Source organism: Onychostoma macrolepis, chromosome 03 (genome assembly GCF_012432095.1).
Source record: "Onychostoma macrolepis isolate SWU-2019 chromosome 03, ASM1243209v1, whole genome shotgun sequence".
Lineage (NCBI taxonomy): Eukaryota > Metazoa > Chordata > Actinopteri > Cypriniformes > Cyprinidae > Onychostoma > Onychostoma macrolepis.
The window spans coordinates 39,697,942-39,718,796 of record NC_081157.1 but is presented as its reverse complement, the minus strand read 5'-3'; the positions used below and the strand labels follow the sequence as shown (position 1 = coordinate 39,718,796).

The 20,855-nt window shown below is 36.6% G+C and overlaps 1 protein-coding gene across 3 annotated transcripts; it reads left to right on the top strand.

Annotated features, from left to right (window-relative positions):
* Positions 1–3,416: 3,416 nt before the first annotated feature.
* dnajc7 (DnaJ (Hsp40) homolog, subfamily C, member 7) lies at positions 3,417–20,142 on the top strand. Of its 3 annotated transcripts, XM_058768736.1 has the most exons (15): positions 3,417–3,439; positions 3,744–3,890; positions 11,986–12,074; positions 12,442–12,566; positions 13,636–13,749; positions 13,866–13,940; positions 14,018–14,136; positions 14,470–14,623; positions 17,381–17,545; positions 17,748–17,839; positions 17,917–17,990; positions 18,079–18,225; positions 18,408–18,557; positions 18,774–18,845; positions 20,041–20,142. In XM_058768736.1, the coding sequence occupies exons 1-15, from the start codon at positions 3,432–3,434 to the stop codon at positions 20,076–20,078; spliced, it is 1,569 nt and encodes a 522-aa protein (XP_058624719.1). In that variant the 5' UTR covers positions 3,417–3,431; the 3' UTR covers positions 20,079–20,142. The 3 variants fall into 3 exon arrangements, with proteins under 3 accessions (XP_058624719.1, XP_058624718.1, XP_058624717.1); XM_058768735.1 differs by lacking the exon at positions 3,417–3,439 and having other exon boundaries at positions 3,712–3,890; positions 18,774–18,836; XM_058768734.1 differs by lacking the exon at positions 3,417–3,439 and having other exon boundaries at positions 3,712–3,890.
* The last annotated feature ends 713 nt before the right edge of the window (positions 20,143–20,855 follow it).

The following is a 20,855-nucleotide window of genomic DNA, read 5'->3' as shown; positions in this document are numbered from 1 at the left end:
TTAGTTATTCGGCTGACCACCTGTGATAGTAAACAGGACTGATGACTCACTCATTACATCAACTGAAATTAAAATAACATACTAGCACTAAATTTAGTATAGGCTATAAAATGAAAATAATTTAGCTTTTAAAGCAAAAGTTCAATAATGCATAACAATACCTACCAATATCATCTCTGAAAAACATGAAAGCTTTAAAATGTGTTCAGTCCATGCAGGTAGCTACTATGATTTTATTTTCATTTTCTTATGTTTAGTTTTATTAATTGATTTTATTTTTTGCTGTTTATCCTAAAGTATCCCCTGACTGTATTTGTAAATCTTTAAAACCAATTAGAATAATATTACACTATTACTATGCCGCATTCAGCCATACAAAAATACGGTCATTTTGTCACCACCTACTGGTGTAGCGCAACGTCACCTGCGAACACTGAGCGAATATTTTAATTTAAGTGAACTGATTCAAAAGATTTGAGTCGCGAATGTGAATCAAAATCCCTACATAATATTTTAAATAAATTCTTTAAGTTGTTTCACATAATTTTAATAGTTACTACTGATGTCCATAGAGATATCTATGGAAGCCTGTTTCCGCCACTGAATAAAAAAATTAAAAAAGGTTATTGCGATTTTTTTTCTCACAATTCACAATTTATATCTCACAATTTTGACTTTTTTTTCTCGCAATTCTGACTTTTTTCTCACAATTGTGAGATATAAACTCGCAATAGAGTGGTGGAACTATGATGTCACTTTGTAGGCGAAAACCCAGAAGCGAGTTCGCAATTTAGCGCTTCCGGTTCCATCGTCCCAGAGTCGATGGGTTTTTTTGAATGGGATTTTGCTTAAATCCCTTAAATAAGGTCCGTGGTTCACACAAGCTCAAGATACTTTCACATTTTATTCTACGACATAAAACACACCAGTTACACCCCACTAGTGATTTATTTAAACTGTTATGTTTCTTAAAAAAGACGGTTGCTAACAAGTTGCTAAATGGGACTACAGGCGCTGTCGAAGACATTAAATGTGATCACGCCGAACAGTTTATCAATTTACAGTATTTTCCAGTTGTAGTATAATTTGTAATTCAATTCATCGAATTGAATTTTATATTCATTTTATATTGTTGTTCAACAATGTTGTTGTTTTTTTTTCCCGAAATGAGACACAAGTCTTTGGAGGGAAGATGCTTGAGTTTATCGCTTACTGATGCAGAGACTCTGGGTTCATACCATAAGGTAAACTCATACGATTAATCCATGTAAACACCACATTTACCGGCTTAATGTGGTAAAAGTGAAACTTTAATGATGCATAGTGCTTAAAGCCAAGTTAAAATTAAATGTTTACGGCCACAAGAAGCTTTTCAACAAGGATAAAATAACATTTTGTGTACCATTCCTAACAAAACGATAGCTGAAATGTGGTACTTTGTTCACTAAAATTAGTTTAATCTTACCATATCCAAAAACTTGTTCACTCTGCTGTTATTTAATAGATTAAATGCACTATAATTTTATTGAATAGTATGTGGAGACACGTTTTTAATTCAAATATTCATATTAATCAAGGATTTATTGACTTTTAATGCACCTAATTTCAAAATGTACAGAAATACGTGCTTTAAATGTCCTTTAGTTAAGATTATTTCATTTATTCACTATACTATTTATTACTAATGTCTCATTTCAGTTTTAGTTTGTCTGTAGTTTTGTATTTATTCCAGTTTATATGAAAAGGTTCATGTAGCGTGGATTAACATTCATATACAGAGCAGGGGCGTAGCCACACCTAAAAACAGATGCAGAATTATTATTTTTTTAATCATAATAAACATGGGCGGCTCTAAGGAGGGGCTAGCAGATGCTTCAGCACCCCCAAGAAAGACCAAAGCACTGCCATAGCACCCATAAGAAATTAAATAAAATAAAAACATTTGACTTATTGCGCATTCATAACTCGTGCATTGCAATATAATGTGACGTGATTAGCAGGCGCACTTTTCGAATTGTCAGCATTTTATTTTAAAAGTGGATCGGTTCCTTGTGCCAAGTAGGCCTGTCCCCGACTAAAGATTTCACTAGTCACATGTAAATTTATTAATATAATAACCTAGGCTACTAACCGTCCTTTAATATATAGGCATATAGCCTATTCCGCGCTCAAGCACACGTATGAAACTTGCAATGGCAAAAGTAGGCTAATGATTATGAATATGTTGGGGGAAAGGGAAAAGAAAACATTTTAATTATTTGTTAATAAACTAGTGATTTCTTCTCAGTCAGTGTCGGCTGAAAAGATAAAGTTGCTGAATGCGACGCAGCACTCACCATCTCCACATGAACTTTAATAAAGAAATGCACCTTTTCATTCCGACTACGTAATTAGAAATGTTCTATATTTATATTTTTACAGGCTATATCAGCCTAGTCTGTTCTGTTCTGTAATGTTAGTAATACACAGTCTTGGGGTTTGTTTGGGGTTTTTTTTTGCACATTAATCTGACAGTAAATGTGGCACACCCAGTTTTTCTGATGCACACCCAGAGTCTCTTTTCTGGCTACGCTCCTGATACAGAGTAAATCCTTCACTGAACATGTTAAAAATAAGTTTGAAACAGTTCTTGAGAGAGCGCTGGTGGTGACGTTGAAGGCGAGCGACCGTGGTGCTGTAGTTCGTTTGTAGCCTAAGTTTAGCTTTTTAGTTCTGGCGCTTTTATTTAGGCTTCAAAATTCGTCAAAGTTATATTATTTTGTGAAGATTATCTTGATTATCGACAAAACGTGTAAGTTTCATGAGCTATGATTGAACACGATGCGATTATCCAAAAGCCTATGGAAAAATCCTATTGGCTTTTTGTTCAAGGAACCAGTTTCATGCTAACAGCCGATCCACCTACAAAGTGACAATAGTTCCCCCAATCTATTGCGAGTTAAAGTCAAATAGAATAACCAAGACATGTCACTCCTACAGTTTCGAATGGAGAAAAAAAATGCAACGCTCAATATGGCCGATCAATCGCAGGAAGCCCCGCCTTCTGAATGAAAGAGCCAATAGTTAATCCGTAAAGTCAGCGAGTCACTGCAGCTACAGTTAGAAGTCCCGGTTGCTATAGAAACACGTTTAGGACTGCGCATGAGCGCTGGCTGATCTAGCCCCAAAAATTGGCTTTTTATAACGCTATTTGAGCAAAAGAAACAATATTTATGATACTGTTGTTGTCAGATTTCTCTGGTGATTTCAAATATGAAATTTAATCGTAAGTGTAGTGAACAGTTTTGGAGAATTTCATGTTTCCCCATTCAAAGAGATAGTCGCACTTGCGTGCCCGACAGGCGTTTCAAATATGGCCGCCGAGTGACATGACCTGCCTTAAAGGGCCTTTGTTAAAGCCCAGTTTTGAGAGGGGGGAGGGGGAGACTAATATGTTTTTGTGAGTTTATTTCTCACAATTATGAGGAAAATAGTGAGATTAAAAAGTAGCAATTAGCCTACCTTTTTATTTTTTATTCAGTGGCTGAAACGGACTTCCATAGATATCTGTGTAACGTTAGTCTCTATAGTTTGAAAACAATGTACAAAGTAAAGGCCAGTTTTTGAAAAACTACTGGAACCGTTCGTTTTAACTAACTAGAAAAAATGCTTTGATTTGAACTTAAGTGCACTTTTATTTCTGAAAATTGCTCACAGTATTGTTTGTCGTATATCCGTTGACCTACTATGGGCATATTGCGCAGGGCTGCGGAAGGCGGAGCTGAAGGCGGTATGAAAGGCTCGCATGCCTCGCGTCTTCCTCCGCCTCTCTACAGCAAAATGGCGACTGTTGACTACGACTCGTCCGCGGATCCAGAGATGGACTTGACCAGCGACGAGGAGTTAGAGAGGTACCTGATAAGAGCGAGCACTTTAATCAGATGCCGGCCGGTCCGTTTGTGAGGTATCTGTGGTTTAGGGAAGCCGTGATTGGGCTCACGCTTGTGTAAAGACCCTGAGATCGCGACTGCCGCATAACTTGAAAATCAAGGGTGTCTATGGCCTAGTGTGCCAGGCAGCTGCTTTTAGTGCTGGTGTGCCTTGCGATTAGCTTGCTGTTGTTCTTGTATCTTTTAAATGAGCTTTGAGCTTTTAAAGCGATGATCAAGGGTGCCGTGCATCGTGTTATTACGACAGATGTGCTGTACTCCGTGACACAGTTTTGGGGTGAGAATTAGGTTGAAGGCAGCGTGACATAATTGCTCTTAAGAGCACAATGCAGACGCACTTAAACACAAAGACAGGACAGCAGAAACATCCAGCTGTTCATCAGTGACGCACTGTTGCCTTAAATATGTCAAACATTAATAGTTGTTTAGTGAGACCCTTAGTAGGTGACTACAATACAAAAGGAATCAAAAAAAAAAAAACGCACATGCGTATAATCTTAGAGGAAATGACGTTCTGTCCCTGCGGGTCTCCTATATTTGCAGGCCACTACTTTTGACACATGCTTGGACGTTTTGTCCGAGTATAGGAGCAGGAACAGATGTAAAATGTGTCTCTTAAAGGGACAGTGTCCCCACAAAACATGTACATTCTGACATTATTTACACATTTGAATTGCTAATTTAGGTCACGTTAATGAGAATGACAACCTCAGTCAGAGTTCTGTTTTATTTTATGTCAAAAGGACGTGTAAAGAAAGTGAATGGGGAATGACACTAACACTATAATTTGAGGCTGACTGACATCTGCATAGATGACCGAATTTTAATTTTAGATGTACTGTCGCTTTAAATGCACGTTGCGTTTCGATTGTTTATTCAGTTTGAACCCAGAAAATATATAATATAATATAAGGACTAGTAGCTATCTATAATAAGTGGTTCACTTCTGGAACTTTCTGTTTGAAGCCTCTGTGGGCGGATGGAGGCATGACGTGAACTTGCACCTTGACTAGAAACGATCAGTTACCAAACTGTAACTAGACGCGCGAGAAGTTAACTTAACCTCGTGTCTGACATAACTTTCCTCGTGTGAAGTGTAGTTGGAGTATTATCTGTCAGAGTCACACACTACTCTAATGACTGCACAGTACAGACCTGATGTTCCTGGTGAGCTCTCAAGTATTTGACTTGAACATTCTATTGTGACCCTGGACCACAAAACCAATCATAAGTAGTATATTTGTAGCATTAGCCAACAATACATTGTATGAGTCAAAATCATTGGTTTTTCTTTTATGCCAAAAGTCATTAGGATATTAAGTAAAGATCATGTGCCAGTAAGAGATATTATAAATTTCCTACTGTAAAATATACTATACTATATTAAAATTTTATTTTTGATTAGTAATATGCATTGCCAAGAACTTCATTTGGATAACTTTAAAGGCGATTTTCTCAATATTTAGATTTTTTTTGCTCTCACAGATTCCAGATTTTCAAATATCTGTTGCATCTCGGCCCAATATTGTCCTATCCTAACAAACCATACATCAATTGAATGCTTGTTTATTCAGATGATGTATAAATCTCAATTTAAAACAATTGACCCTTATAACTGGTTTTGTTGTCCAAAGTCACACATAATTTGTCTGCTGTTGTTTTAATAGATTGAGTTACAGTTTCCCATGTAACTTTAAAGGGTTACTCTACCCCAAAATGAAAATTTTCTCATTAATCACTTACCCCCATGTCGTTCCAAACCCGTAAAAGCTTTGTTTGTCTTTGGAACACAATTTAAGATATTTTGGATGAAAACCGGGAGGCTTGTGACTGTCCCATTGACTGCCAAGTAAATTACACTGTCAAGGCACGGAAAAGTATGAAAGACATCGTCAAAATAGTCCATCTGCCATCAGTGGCTCAACCGTACATTTACGAAGCTATGAGAATACTTTTTGTATGCAAAGAAAATAAAAATAATGACTTTATTCAACAATTAGTCTCCTCGCGTCAGCATAGCGCCATATGCCGTTCTGTGTCAACCGCACCACATGGATGTGCTGTTTTCATTCAAATCAAAGCGTAAACAAACGTAGAAGACATAGAACAGCATACTCAGTTTACGTCTTCTCTGCGTATTCTCGTAGCTTCGTAAAATTACAGTTGAACCACTGATGGCAATGTCAGTTGGACTAATAGTGCAATAGTCGGGCTCTGGAACTGTAAATCCCATTCATTTTCATTCCTCTAAAGACAGACCTGCTATGAAGTTGTTAATCGATGGTAGATGCTTTTGTTGAAGCCATCAGCCTGCGTTATTTCAATTTATTTTTTAAATAATCATGTTCAACTAATGCAAAATTAAATTACCCGGGATTCTGCAGAGAAATCTCCACCAGTCGGAATCAAAATGTATGCATATATTATTTTGTGTTCTCCTTCACTTTTAATTCATGTTAATTGCAAAGCTTCATGGGATTGTAGCTCTTTCCCTCAATAGAACTATTAAGTACAGTCTTGTACCTTTTTTTTTTCAGTTGTTTTGCTTCAAGTGAATGTTTGTATTGTTGTAATTCACCTCATTGTTGGTTGATTTGGTTAATGGCTTAAACTCTCAAACTGAGGTATGAAAAATGCATGGGAAAAACACTTCAAGAAAAAAAGCTCTTGAGAAAGTGGGTGGGCTCTAATACACTTTATAGGAAACAACTACTACACATCATGACTTAATTGTGCATGTGATCTAAAGTATTAGTCAGCTCATGTACCTGCTCTACCAATGATTCACGTCATTACGTCATTCTCTGTCTCAGAAGTCTGCGTTTGGTTTCCAGATTAACTGGAGGGTGTGAACGGTGACGTCTGAATAAAGCACTATATTTGCATGACCACACAGGTGGCACAGGACAAACGCTTCACTACAGCTGCTCTCTGTCTGAGGAGAGAGAGAGTGAAGTTGAACTTTGGTGTGCGATTAAGTAGGCTCAGCTGCTGACTGGTGTGTAAAACCCTCTCGAATATTCCAGAGATAAAGGCGTCATTGACGAATATTTCATCCGTGTGATTTGCAAGCAGCTTTTGATGAAGTAAATGGCATGCTGACTTGCTTTGCAGTTGTGACAGGATGTGATTTATTAGTTTATTCTTTGTGTCATTTGTGTCAATGTCTCTTATAAGTTATTGGGCTTTTGGTCAGCTTGACCTGAAACAAGGGTGAAGATAATCATGGATTTACAAGAAAAACAAAACATTTTCTTAATGCAAGTGGTTTTTGTTCATTAAAAAAAGAATGACTTTGTAATCTGTAATCAAAAGTTGTTCACCCTGTCAGCCCAAATTTGATTGGTATCTGATCTAAATGTTTGATGTCCATAATATGTATTGTAACCATTCAGATTTGGTTTTTGTGTCCTGTGGCGCTCTTTTGTTTCTTACGGAATATATGCGTTGTTTTCTGTGCATGTTGTTGTCTTACAACATGTTGCCATTGCACTGAATTTTATGAGGCAGCAGCAGAAACGCAAGAAGCTGAAATGCGCAACTAGTCTCAAAATTCAAAGAGGTGTGTAGACCAGCTGTATATTGTCATTTTCTGCTCGACTCATGCTTCGCAACGACGCAACCTTGTTTCTACAAAGTCATTCAGCATGTTTTCTTTATACAAACAACATCTGATGTGTTTACATTTTACATGGCATGAGAAAGCTACACAAATTCAGGTTAGAGCACTCAAAACAAAACAGGTTTCCCTAAACACAATTTGAATAGGATTTCAAACAACATATGAATGTTAGTCTGAATATGCCAATTTTGTCATAACTCGATACTCCGGTGAATGACACTTCTTTCTGGTCATGTATGTTGGACTTCTTCAATCGTTAATCTGCTTAAAAAAATCCCGGCCACGATCAACTGCAAGCTCACACTCAGATCTGACATTTTTGAGTGATCCCAGGTCTCAATCTAATCAACAACCAGTAATTTGAAGTCCCTTCCCTACTTTTTTTTTAATATATATTTATATATATTATTTTTCTGATGTTGTAATGTGAACTCATAATTATGGCTGCAACGGTTAGTAGACATTATCGACAAAAAAAAAATTGTCGACAAATATTTTTGTTGTCGAGTAGTCGTTTGATCTCGTATGACCTAATGTAAGAGCCTGCAATAATGCGGTTTGACCAGTGTGGCGCTGTAGCGCAAGACTGTAATTCAGCTCTCCTGGATGCAGTTCAAGAGAAGAACACACAGCGCTTCAGGTAGGGATGTAAGATTCCGGAATTTTTGGAATCGAGTCTGATTCCTGGTTCTGGAATCGATTCCATGAATCGCCTTTTTTTTTTTTTTTTTTGATTAAAGGAACCTAATCTCGCCATGACTGCAGGATAAAGGTCGTAGAAAGTATCTTTCTCATAATATGAAGCTTTATTTGTAAAAAAAAAAAAAAAAAAAGACACTACATTGCTTTAGCTCCTAACTGTTTCATTAAAACTATCTATCCGAAAGAACCTTTTCGTAGAAACGAATCAGACTTCTAATCACTTTTAGCAAGCATGAGGCGAAGGGTAATAAAAATATAAAATGAAATGGAGCTTTTATATATAAATAGAATTATCTTTTATCTCCCAACTCTCGTAATTACGGCTTTTATCGAGCATGAGGCGAATGGTGCTTCTCAAAGGGAAGGCTGCATCCTCAAATTCTGATCTCAGTACCGACTCGTTTCCTTTCAGTTTATTTTCGTGAATTTAAATGTGTGCAGCCTTCGTAGGATGCAGCCTTCCATTTGAGAGGCACCCATATTGTTGAACTGAAAAAAGCTCTGAATGAAGAGTCGATTCCTCTTGATGGGATCGATTCCAACCTTTGGAATCGAGGAATCGATTCTTTTTGGAATCGATTCCCAGCTGTAGCTTCAGAGCAAACAACGAGAGCAAAAGCAGCCGAACGAACCTGAAGCTGCTGAGCGGCGTTTGGATAATATGTAAATATATGCTGCGCGCTTTCCTCTCAATAACGAAATAAACACAACAAAAACTGACCGCGGAGTGAAACCAGCAGTTAAAAACGCATCTTGATTACAGCGATGTGGATGTTTGCACGAGCTCTGCAGTAAAGTCCAGTCACGTTTATTTGTGTAACGTTAGTACTTTATGCAATAGATAGCCTTAAATCAAGCAGCTTTACAGTATTAAACATGAAAAACAAGAGTCAGTGTCGATTTCAGTTAGAATTCCAACTTGCTTTTCTGTTATAAAGCAGCTGTCCAGTGTGGAGCTAGATAGTGATTCAAATCTTTATTAGTGGGGGGAAAATTTCATTAAAGTGATGGTTTGGTTTGCAAAGACCAAAGCTTGATCTAGCTCAGGACTGTTTTGATTATCATAACCCTATTAGGTATTTTAAGAGATTATTTTGTGAATAAAATAGTTTATCCAAAAATAAAACGTCTTCTCCCCTTTATCTTGTTTCTTATCCATATGACTTACAAAAGGAGATGTTAGGCAGAATGTCATTGTTACTTTTTCATATAGCTAATTACATGGTGAATATGAGAGTTTCTGTCATCTATTTTGTGTGCCAAATATATATATTTGCATAAATTAATTGTATAATAATTGTAATTACATATGACTTTTAAAAGCTGAAGTGATTACCGTTATATATTTGTAATATATGCATAACTCAACATTTTAACTAATTGGAAAAGCTGAATAATCAATGTCTACTGACGATTAATCGTTCTAATAATAATTATATTATCAAAACAATCGTTTGTTGCAGCCCTGCTCATAATTGTTCAAAATAATAATAGGGTTTTCATTTTGTTTTACTTTTTGCCTTTCATTTTTGTTTTGTAGCTCAGGGCTTGTAAAATTTCAAAATCCCTGGTAGCCCCCTTCATATTTTGGTAGCCCAAAAATTAATTTAACTAGCCCAAATAAAAGACATCAGATAAGTCTAAATGTGACCCTGCACCACAAAACCAGTCTTAAGTCACTGGGGTATATTTATAGCAATAGCCAAAATTATTATTTTCTTTTATGCCAAAAATCATTAGGACACGATGTAGGACATTAAGTAAAGATCATGTTCCATGAAGATATTTTGTAAATTTCCTACTGTAAATATCAAAACTTAACTTTAATTTGAGTAGTAATATGCATTCCTAAGAACTTCATTTGGACAACTTTTTTAAAGGCGATTTTTTTTCTTTTTTTTTTTTTTTTTTTCCAGATTTTCAAATAGTTGTACAGTTTTCAAATATTGTCCTATCATAACAAACCATACATCAATGGAAAGCTTATTTATTCAGCTTTTGACCCATAACTGGTTGACCGGTTGGATTTTGTGGTCCAGGGTCACAAATGTCAATAATACACACATCAATGAAATAATTTTATTTCACTATTTACAGGGTATCTGCAGAATTTAATTTAAGAATTTAAGAGCTGCACAAGTAAAATTAACACTGTGTGAGGTTGGACAATGTCTATGGGAACATTTTAAGCCATAAAATAACATGATTTACAGTTTAGATAAGTTTAAACAAAATCTTTATAAAATGGCATTTCAGCTTTTAAACCATTTTATGAAAAGTCAAACATATTATTAATTTAAAACAAATATTACTGTATTAACTGTTTCGATTTTTTTAGAAGGCACATTAACTTTCACTTTTACAACTGTTTTCTGAATAAAAGCATGGGTCAATATTCGCATCGATCCGAACATAAAATAGGCACACTGGAAATGCAAATTCACTCTCTTGCGCTTTAGGAGCAAATAAAGCGGTTCCCCCGGTAACGGCTGTACACAAAGCAGCACCACGCTCATATACGCTGCTTTATCAGGCATTTAATAGGCCAGATGAAATGAAAATGCCAATGACAGGTTTCTGAGGACAGAAGTCAAGTCAAGACAAGTCATTGTCAAATAGAAGTGTCACTTTTTCTCCAAAAAAAATGCTTCACTTTGGGAAAAAGGAAAAAAAGTGTCATTTCAAATATGTAGATATAGGGCTTATGTTGCCCTCGTTACCCACAATTCCGTTGTGCTCTGAATCCTAAGGACTAAAGTTAACCATCTCTATAGATGGCTATCACTGTTGCAGAACTGTTTCCTTTTGCGCCACTCTTAAGCCTGGAACACACCAAGCCGACAGTTGGCCGTCGGGCAGTTTTTGTTCGTCGACCGACTAGGTTTTCTCAGTGTGTTCTGCACCGTCTGCTTTTTTCGGCGTCGGAGCTCATCGGTCAGTCGGGCCATCTGATCATTCTGATTGGCTGTTCAGCTGGCGAACCAGTGCACGAGAAAGGCGCAGAACGGACGTGCTACTTGGCCGTCGGGTGTCCAGCGTCGGCTTGGTGTGTCTGTCAGGGCAACTTTGGACTTGGACGCCAACCCCACAGTCTGCTTTCGTCGCCACTAGTTCGTCGGCTTGGTGTGTTCCGGGCTGCATGTTTTAACTCTTCAGTATAGATGGGTAAAGTTAAAGCTGGTAATGTGACACTCGTTTTCTAGTCGTCTTTGAACGTATACTGCCCTGCATTGTTTCCCAGAACGCACTCCATCCCACCTGATGCCATTCATCTGTGTACTGTTTGACTGATTTAAAACAGACACCACTGGTAGTGAAGTATCTATGTTTAGCAGCCTAATCTTACTTTGGACACTTCCCCCAGACACCTATAGTTCAGAACACAATGTATTCGGTAAATACACACACTTTCACTTACCTTGATGGGCTTCTACCTGTTAATATTGTGTGTTGGAGTATTTATTACACTGGAGTAGGCAGGTATTCTGGAGCTTGAGTCCTGATAATGCAGCCCATTCTTTTGAGGTCTCACATCTTTGAAATGTGATATGCACATGCCAGCTGTATTTTCTGATCATCTGGTTTTTGTGAGGATTGGTGGCATTTCCATGTTCCAAAGCGCAAAGAGGATGTTCAGTTTTGGAGCGGCTAAATCAAACAAGTTTTCTAACAGCTGTTCTGATCTTCTGTTTCTGGAGGCATTATCATTTTTGTTTGTTTCACAATCCGCAGGGAAGCGGAAGGCTTCAAAGAGCAGGGAAATGCATACTATGTCAAGAAAGACTATGCTGAAGCTTTCAACTTCTACACCAAGGCCATCGGTAAGAACCCTTAAAAGTGTACTTTGCTGTATGTGGTTCATCTGTCTGCCTAATTTTCTGTAGGCATCTTTTGCATTGGGTTGTTCCTACACACTTCTGAATCACATGCTGCCCTCACATTAGACTCAATATTCACTCATGAGCACACTGTTTCTCTCGTCTCCACGTGTTTTCCTTGAAGCCTGTAACATAATTTCCAGAATAGATTTTGTCATAGCAACCACTTGTTTTAGAAATGTTTTGGTGACCTTTTCCATTCTGGTTTTAACAAAAAATAACCACAGATATTTTTTTTTTTTTTTTTTTAATTCCCCTTTCTTTTTGCTGAAGTGTCTATCTATATCTTTTGTTTGTGTCCTATTAACAGACTTGTGCCCGAAAAATGTCAGTTACTATGGCAACCGTGCAGCCACATTGATGATGCTGAGTCGCTACAGAGAGGCACTGGAGGACTCCCAGCAGGCTGTGCGGCTAGATGACACTTTCATGAAGGTGAGCCTTTTTGACGTTCCTTTTTTTTTTTTTTTAAGAAAAATCTCGAAAGGTTCCAGTTGGTACCATGCTTTAGTTACTTTAGTAGTTCATGAGGGAACTGCAGGGGGTTTGTGAGTTGATAAAAGGCTAATAATTAATTTAATTTAAATTTTTAAATATGCTTTCAAAAATGTTTAACATATTTAAATAAAAGCCTATTGTATCACATTTGATACACAAATTTCTAGCAAGTAATAAGCCTTTTAGTATCATTCTAAAAAAATGTCTCCGTTTAGGTTGTGGTTCATGCGTGTTTTTGCTGTGAAACCTTTACTTATTTTTATGAAAAAAAAAAAACATTTTTAGTAACGTTTTAAGATGAGCGCTTACTGGACTGAAGCAACTTAGGTTTATTGGATTACCTATACATTGTTTTTTTTGTTTTTAGAAAAATCACTGATAGCAACAAAGGTGAATATCAAATATGACCAAGCTTTTGATTAATTTTTATTTGTACATTTCTCAAACGGCATCGCATTATGTTTGGACCCCTACAATGAAAACTACAGAGCATTTAAATACCATATCACTAATTCAAATTATTGGGAAATATAGAGTGACATCTGATATTTGGATGCATTTTATGTAAGAAAGTAATCTACTATAATGTTATAAAGACCTCACTGATTTACATTACAAGCTATAAGAATTTCATTTTCTCAGTTTGGACACCTGAATAAAATTGTCCTTCTCAAATATGAGTATGTCATACTGTATGAGTCATAAAAGCTTGATGTGTCAAATATGATACTCAAAAGTCCATTCCATATCAAATATTTTCTGACTATTATTTCACATTTTAGGCTTTACAGGGTTAATCTCAAGGGGTACTTAAGGTAATTATTGTAGGTCAAAGGGTTTCAGCTGGCATAAAGCTTGGAATTCATGAACTGATAAAATGCATACCTTGAATGCAATGCATGTTGTGTTGGATAAGCATTAGCCATAAATGTTGGTGTTGGCGTAAATGTAGTCAGCATTCTGTTTTAAATTGTATGTCACTAATCATTATCGTTCTGTTCCACAGGGTCACATGCGTGAGGGCAAGTGCCACCTGCTGCTCGGCAATGCTATGGCTGCCAGCCGCTGCTTCCAGAAGATTCTAGAGCTGGAAACAGACAACAGTCAGGCGCAGCAGGAGGTACATTGACTATAAATACCATACACCGTGACGTCTCATTGCAGACGTCCATAATCGCCTCTGAACTTATGGTACGTGTCATTCATAAGGCCTCTGACCTCCTGTGTCTCTTGCAGCTGAAAAACGCAGAGTCCATCCTGGAGTTTGAGCGCTTGGCTGAGATCAGCTTTGAGAAGCGAGACTTCAGGATGGTGAGCGTGTTTGTTACTCTTCTAGCTGCTGAGAGTCTGATGGATAGATGAACATGAGTGTGTGTGTCTCTCTGTAGGTGGTCTTCTGTATGGATCGGGCATTAGAGTCCGCTTCTGCATGTCACAGGTTCAAGGTTTTGAAAGCAGAGTGTCTGGCTCTGCTGGGACGCTACCCAGAGGCCCAGTCTGTCGCCAGGTAACAGCACTATGGTGTTACAGGAAATGATATATGGTTATTCAAATTAAAGCTATGTTGATGTAAAATGATTCGGTGATGGCAAATGAAGTACAATATCTCGTTTTGCAGTATAGGCCTATTAAAACAGGAAGTGTGCTTTTACGTTTTATTGTATTTATTTTTAAATGGATGTTTTTAAAAGGTCTCACCACGAAAAGTACATTTTCTATATATTATAGACCGATATACATCTGCTATTGCCCACGTATTTTTCATCGTCCATTGCAAAATCCATATCAGTTGACCACTGATGTATATTTTCTATCTCACTCTTGCTTTTTGAATCTTCAGTGACATATTGCGGATGGATTCCACCAATGGCGATGCCTTGTATGTGCGGGGATTATGTCTGTATTACGAAGACTGCATTGATAAGGCTGTGCAGTTTTTCATTCAAGCGCTGCGCATGGCACCAGACCATGAGAAGGCCCGTCTGGCCTGCAGAGTAAGTGTGTTTGAATACATTAGAAGTATTAAGATTAAGGTTATTTAAAATTGAAAATTTGCTGAAATTGTACTCTCGGCCATCCAAGACGTAGATGAGTTTGTATTTCTATCCTAACATATTTGGAGAAATGTAGCTTTACATCACTTTCTCACCAATGGATCCTCTGCAGTGAATGGGTGCCATCAGAATGAGAGTCCAAACAGCTGATAAAAACATCACAGTAATTCATGTAACTTCTGTCTATTCAGTGAAGCGATAAGCTATATGTTCATAGGAAACAAATCCATCAAGGCATTTTAACTTTAAACTGTTGCTTCTGGCCAAAATATAAGTTTATAATCCATAATATTGTTTTCTCCAGTAAGAAAAAGTCCATCCCCTGTTGTTCTTTCACATCAGAAGTCGACATATTATTTTAGAACTGCGTTGGACTGTTTTTGCTTGTAAATGGTGTTTGATCTGTGCATATTTCTCTCCTGATTCAGATGAGATGATTATCACTGGAGAAAGCAATTTTATGGATAGAGGACTTGTATTTTAGCCAGAAACAACAGTTTGAAGTAAGGGTAGGCGATATACCGGTAGACTCGTTTAACCGGTCTGTGCTGTGGCCATGATCATGAAAATGTATCATTTGCGCACATTTTTAAGCATTGCACTTTAAAAAGTGATTTTAAGCTTGCCGAAATGCAAACAACAGTGCTATATGCATGCGCTGACTGTGAGGTAGGGGTGTGCGATTATATATTGTCTGCGACTATGGTAATTGTTGTTTTAACAATATGTAATTTGACATTATCGAGTATTTTGCAAAAACCAAACAAAACACCTACGGAGTGCACGCATACATTACGTGATGAAGTCTAGACTAGAGCGCGTGTGCATTTACAGTGTGTTCTTTCACTGCATGATGAATGATCACAAAATTCAAGATATGGGGTCTATGTCTGTATGTATGTGTATGTCATTTCGTATAGTTAAAATCACGATTTTTCTTCAAAAATAAGCATGATTATAAATGTGATATTGATTTTATACAACAGTTCAATAAACAAGTTAATATTAAGAGACTTACGTTTTAGACACCATATTGCCTGTTTTTGCTCCATTTCGCCAACAAAAAAAGATTCCAAACAGCTACAGCACTGTTTCGCGTCTTTGAGCAACATGACGATGTTTTGTTCCTGAATGAATCAACTGTTTAAAATGATTCAGTTCAGTCACAATGACTTGCTTATTAACATTGAATGTGAAATTAAAATCGCCTGTAGGTGGCAGCAAGTCAAAGTATCTTTTCATTTTAAAATAATTTGAAATCTCAGTATTTAATGTTTTGTTTTTAAAATATCAAAACATGATGCATTTGTAACTGCAGGTTAGAGCACTCCATGTCCCTCTGAGCTGCATTAAACGGTGTGTAAATGCATCTAAATGCCACTTCAGCTGCGACTTCTGCAAAGATTAATTTTGTTGACACTGGTTTCATTTGTTTGGTAACAGTCTAAATGTCGTCTTATTCTAATTGACTGATTAAATGTAACAATTTAACTCAAAAGATGCACACATTTAAAAAAAATGGCTTTATTAAAGGTAAAATTGCCCATTTAAACTTATATGAAAAGATTAATTTATCACTGTGAACTGACCACACAAAATATGAAGGATATCAAAAACTGCAGCTGTCCACGGTAGTCAGATATCAGCACAATAACGCACTCGGAAAAATATCTTCTGATTATCGTTATCGAAAAAATCCAAAAAAATATCGATCTTTTTTTTTTTTTTTTTCAATATTGCACACCCCTACTGTGAGGCTGTTTCGAAGCGCGGTCTGAGAGGCGCGTGCACATGAAGACGCTGCTCATAGAGTGTGTGAGTTCAAAATGAAGTGCTCATAGAACGTGCGAGTATTTGTTGCTTCATTGGCCTTGAACGGTTAAATACACATGTATCAAAATGAAATTGCAAACAGTCATTTAGGTCTTAAGTGAAAGTAAACTGAGAAAGCTGAGAAAGAAAACGCATATGTAAAGTATATTGTATTTGGATGTTCGGTCTTAACAGGGAAGCAACCATATTCCTCCTTTCTGTCATTCATTCATGATAATCAAACAACAGTGAGAAAAAATCTCTCACTGTTCTAGTCTAAACCTCTTTTATACTTTAATAAGAAGAAATTTAATTTGCACAGTGAAAACTGATTTTGATTTCATTTATACAATGTATGTAGCGTTTCTTATTGTAATGTTTTGCCCAATTGCCTGTAATTACTGATCTACATTGAGCTGGAGGTTTTTTTTTTCTTATATTAGTTTTTCTGTGATATTGATACTGGTGACAAGAATTATGGAAAAATCTAATTAAAAGCAAAAATAACTATCATGATAAAATTACTCTTATCGCGATATAAGATTTTGGTCATATCGCCCGAAGTTAAAGTTAATGTTTTAATGATGAATTTATTACAGACATGCAGCTTTTTGCTTGATGTTAATTGATGCACAGGAGTGGTGTGGATAACTTGTTACTCGGATTATTGTAATGTTGTTTTTATCTGCTGTTTGGACTCTCATTCTGACGGCACACATTCCCTGCAGAGGATCCATTGCTGAGCAAGTGATGTAATGCTAAACTTCTCCAAACCTGCTTCAGTGTAGAAATAAACTTACCTACATCTTTTATGGCCTGAGGCCGAGTACATTTTCAACAAATTTAACTCCAGTGTCAAAGTATCTAATTGTTTCTCTTTTATAGAATGCTAAAGCCCTAAAGGCGAAGAAAGAGGAAGGGAACAAGGCATTTAAAGAGGGCAGCTTTGAGGAGGCATATGACCTCTACTCGGAGGCCCTGACCATCGACCCAAACAACATCAAAACTAATGCCAAGCTGTACTGTAACCGAGCCACCGTCGGATCCAAGGTCTGCACTTGAGAAACTCCTTGTTTTGGTGTTGTACTTCTGTAGAAGTTTTGTTTGAATGCATTATCCGTATCGGAGTGCCCCACAAGGCCAAACAGTAGACCCTTTTCCTGTTCTGAAGCTGGGTCACATGTGTCGGTCTCATTTTGGTCATTGTTTGCCACTAACACACAGTGTTTCTCTCTCTTCTCTGTGTCTTCAGTTAAATAAACTGGAGCAGGCCATTGAGGACTGCACAAAGGCTATTAAACTGGATGAGACCTACATTAAAGCTTATTTGAGAAGAGCTCAATGGTACGTTTGTGTTTCTACACACTTTAAACATATTTGAAACTTAATTTGTTGTTTAACCTGTTCATTTTACAATGTAGTTACATGGACACAGAGCTGTATGAAGAGGCTGTCAGAGACTATGAGAAGGTTTATCAAACAGAGAAGACTAAAGGTGTGTGTTATCTTGAATGTGCGTTAAAATGTTTCATTTCCATTAAAGATGTGCCAAATCTAATTTTTTTTTTTCTGTGGTGTTTCAGAACATAAGAACCTGTTGAAGAACGCTCAGTTAGAGCTGAAGAAAAGCAAGAGGAAAGATTATTACAAGGTCCTTGGGGTGGATAAAAATGCCACTGAAGATGAAATCAAAAAGGCCTATCGTAAACGAGCCCTGATGCACCACCCAGGTACATATTTCATTGAAAGAATCAGTGTTTTCTCCTTGTACATTCTATATCTACAAATTCCCCAGAAGTCTGTTCTGTAGGCAGTAATGGAGCCACCAGTGTGTAAGAGAGAGTGGTGGTGGTGTTTTTATTTTTTTTTTTTCTTCCTGATTCTGTAACGCAGTCTCTTGTATCTTTCACAGACCGACATAGCGGAGCAAGTGCTGAAGTGCAGAAAGAAGAAGAGAAGAAGTTTAAGGAGGTGGGCGAGGCCTTCACTGTGCTCTCTGACCCCAAGAAGAAGTCCCGCTATGACAGCGGCCACGACCTGGAGGATGACGACATGAACATGGGTCTGTCTCCTTCACACATTCAGGCTCTTCATTTCTCTTTCTGTCAACACTTTTATTCTGTAAAATGGGTTTCATTAATGCTTCGTTTATTATGTAGTACTGTCTTTCAACTGAAGCTTCCATTTAAAAAAAAAAAATTAATTAAAAAATTAAATTATTATTTGATTTATGTATGGTGACTAATGATTTTGTTTCTTGTTATTTGCTCTTTTTCAGACTTTGATGCCAACAACATCTTCAAAGCATTCTTTGGTGGCCCGGGTGGGTTTAGTTTTGAAGGTAATTCATGTAAGGCAAACCTTTATTTACTCTTCATAAATTTATTAATCGCATGTTCAGACTGTACAGTAAACCATTGAATTACAGTACTGTTGTAAAGTTTAGGGTTGGTACGATTTTTCATGGTTTTAAATTACTTCTCTTAATGCTCACCAAGGAATTATTTACTTGATCAGAAATGCAGTAAAAACATTAATATTGTGAAATATTATAACTTAAAAACTTATCTATTTGAATATATTTTAAAATGCTGTTCATTCCTGTGATGTCAGCTGTATTTTCAGCATCATTACTCCAGTCTTAAGTGTCACATGATCCTTCAGAAATCATTCTAATATGCTGATTTGATGCTTAAGAAACATTATCAATGTTGAAAAGTTGTGCTGTTTAATTTTTTTTTGTGGGAACCATACTTTTCACAGTTCTTTGAACAAAAAAATGTCCTTACTGCCACTTTTGATCAACTTGTACATCCTTGCTGAATAAAAGCATTAATTTCTTTCAAAATAATCGTACTGAACACCAACTTTTAATCAAATGTGTAAATACTAGTGCTGGGAAATGATTAATCTCATCCAAAATACAAGTTTTTGTTTATATAATATATGTGTGTGTACTGTGTGTATATATAAAGACACACACAGTATATATTTTGAAAATGTAAGAAATGTTATATGTGTGTGTGTGTGTGTATGTATGTATGTATGTGTATATATATATATATATATATATATATATATATATATATATATATATATATATATATACACACACATACATACACACACATGCATATATACATGTATGTATGTATGTATATATATATATATATATATATATATATATATATATATATATATATATATATATATATATATATATATATATATATATATATATATATATATATATATATATATATATATATATATATACATATATACATACATACATACACGCATATAACATTTTTCTTACATTTTCTTATATATATATATATATATATGCACACATTATGTAAACAACCTTTATTTTGGATGATTAATCTTTGTCCAGCACTAGTAAATACATAAGATTACGACTACTGTAAAAATTTACTCTACAGCTGTTGTGATAGCTCATTTGTGTCAATAATATTCTCATATCATATTCAACTCTGATTCATTTAGTGACGCTAAATGTTTTTCACTTTTTTTTTCTGCAGCATCTGGACCTGGAAATTTCTTCTTCCAGTTCGGCTAACTTGGCAACTTTCAGAATGTATGCAGTAGTTTCACAACCTCTGAATTCCCCTGAACCGGACTACTCCCCTCCATCCCTGCTCTCTCATGTACTACACTCTGGCGTAACAGGCTTTCGGGCTCCACAGTTGGATCTGCGTCTGTGCCATTGACTTGTTTTACTGCTTACGCACAAAGACAACAACGGCAGGGGCACGACCATTCTGTACCAGAAAAACAACATGATGCATTGCACAGTTCTCTCTCTGATCGGTGTCCTCTTTGGCCCTTGTATTCCATCTTTAGTTTTATTGTTTTGTTTTGCTTTTTTTAATCCACTCTATCGAATGTACCCTGAATTCATTGTCATTTTTCACTTTCAGTTTTCAAAAGCTTCAACTACAAATTGAGTTGATGTTTGGGGGAACAAAAGATGGTGCTACAGGCAAATCTGCTGTTTCTCCCAGGCTCACTCTAAATACTTTAATCTCATTTCCCATCTGCCCATAAACAGCCCCTCTCCCAGCATATTAGTGACCGCAAAATGATCCACATCGTCCAAAAAACACGGGTTAGTACAGGAATTCATCACTGCTAGAGCTGTATAGATTGTTTAAACATGTACAGAGTCAGGATTCACACAGATATTATATTTATGCAACATTGCAAACCATTTTAAAGACCTCCGCAAACTATTATGTGAATGCAGCGCCTCATGCCAAATCTCACCGTAAGAATAACGCTGGTTCTGGGTTTCGTCAAGCGAGTGGATTGTTCGACTACTGCATACAGAGGTTCA

Bases quoted from the DNA above. Each gene is read 5' to 3' on its own strand.
- dnajc7 (XM_058768734.1), top strand. From the start codon at position 3,727: ATGGGCATATTGCGCAGGGCTGCGGAAGGCGGAGCTGAAGGCGGTATG. The intron at 14,624-17,380 runs GTAAGTGTGTTT...TCTCTTTTATAG, and splicing joins AGGCCCGTCTGGCCTGCAGA to AATGCTAAAGCCCTAAAGGC. The intron at 17,840-17,916 runs GTACGTTTGTGT...TTTACAATGTAG, and splicing joins TATTTGAGAAGAGCTCAATG to TTACATGGACACAGAGCTGT.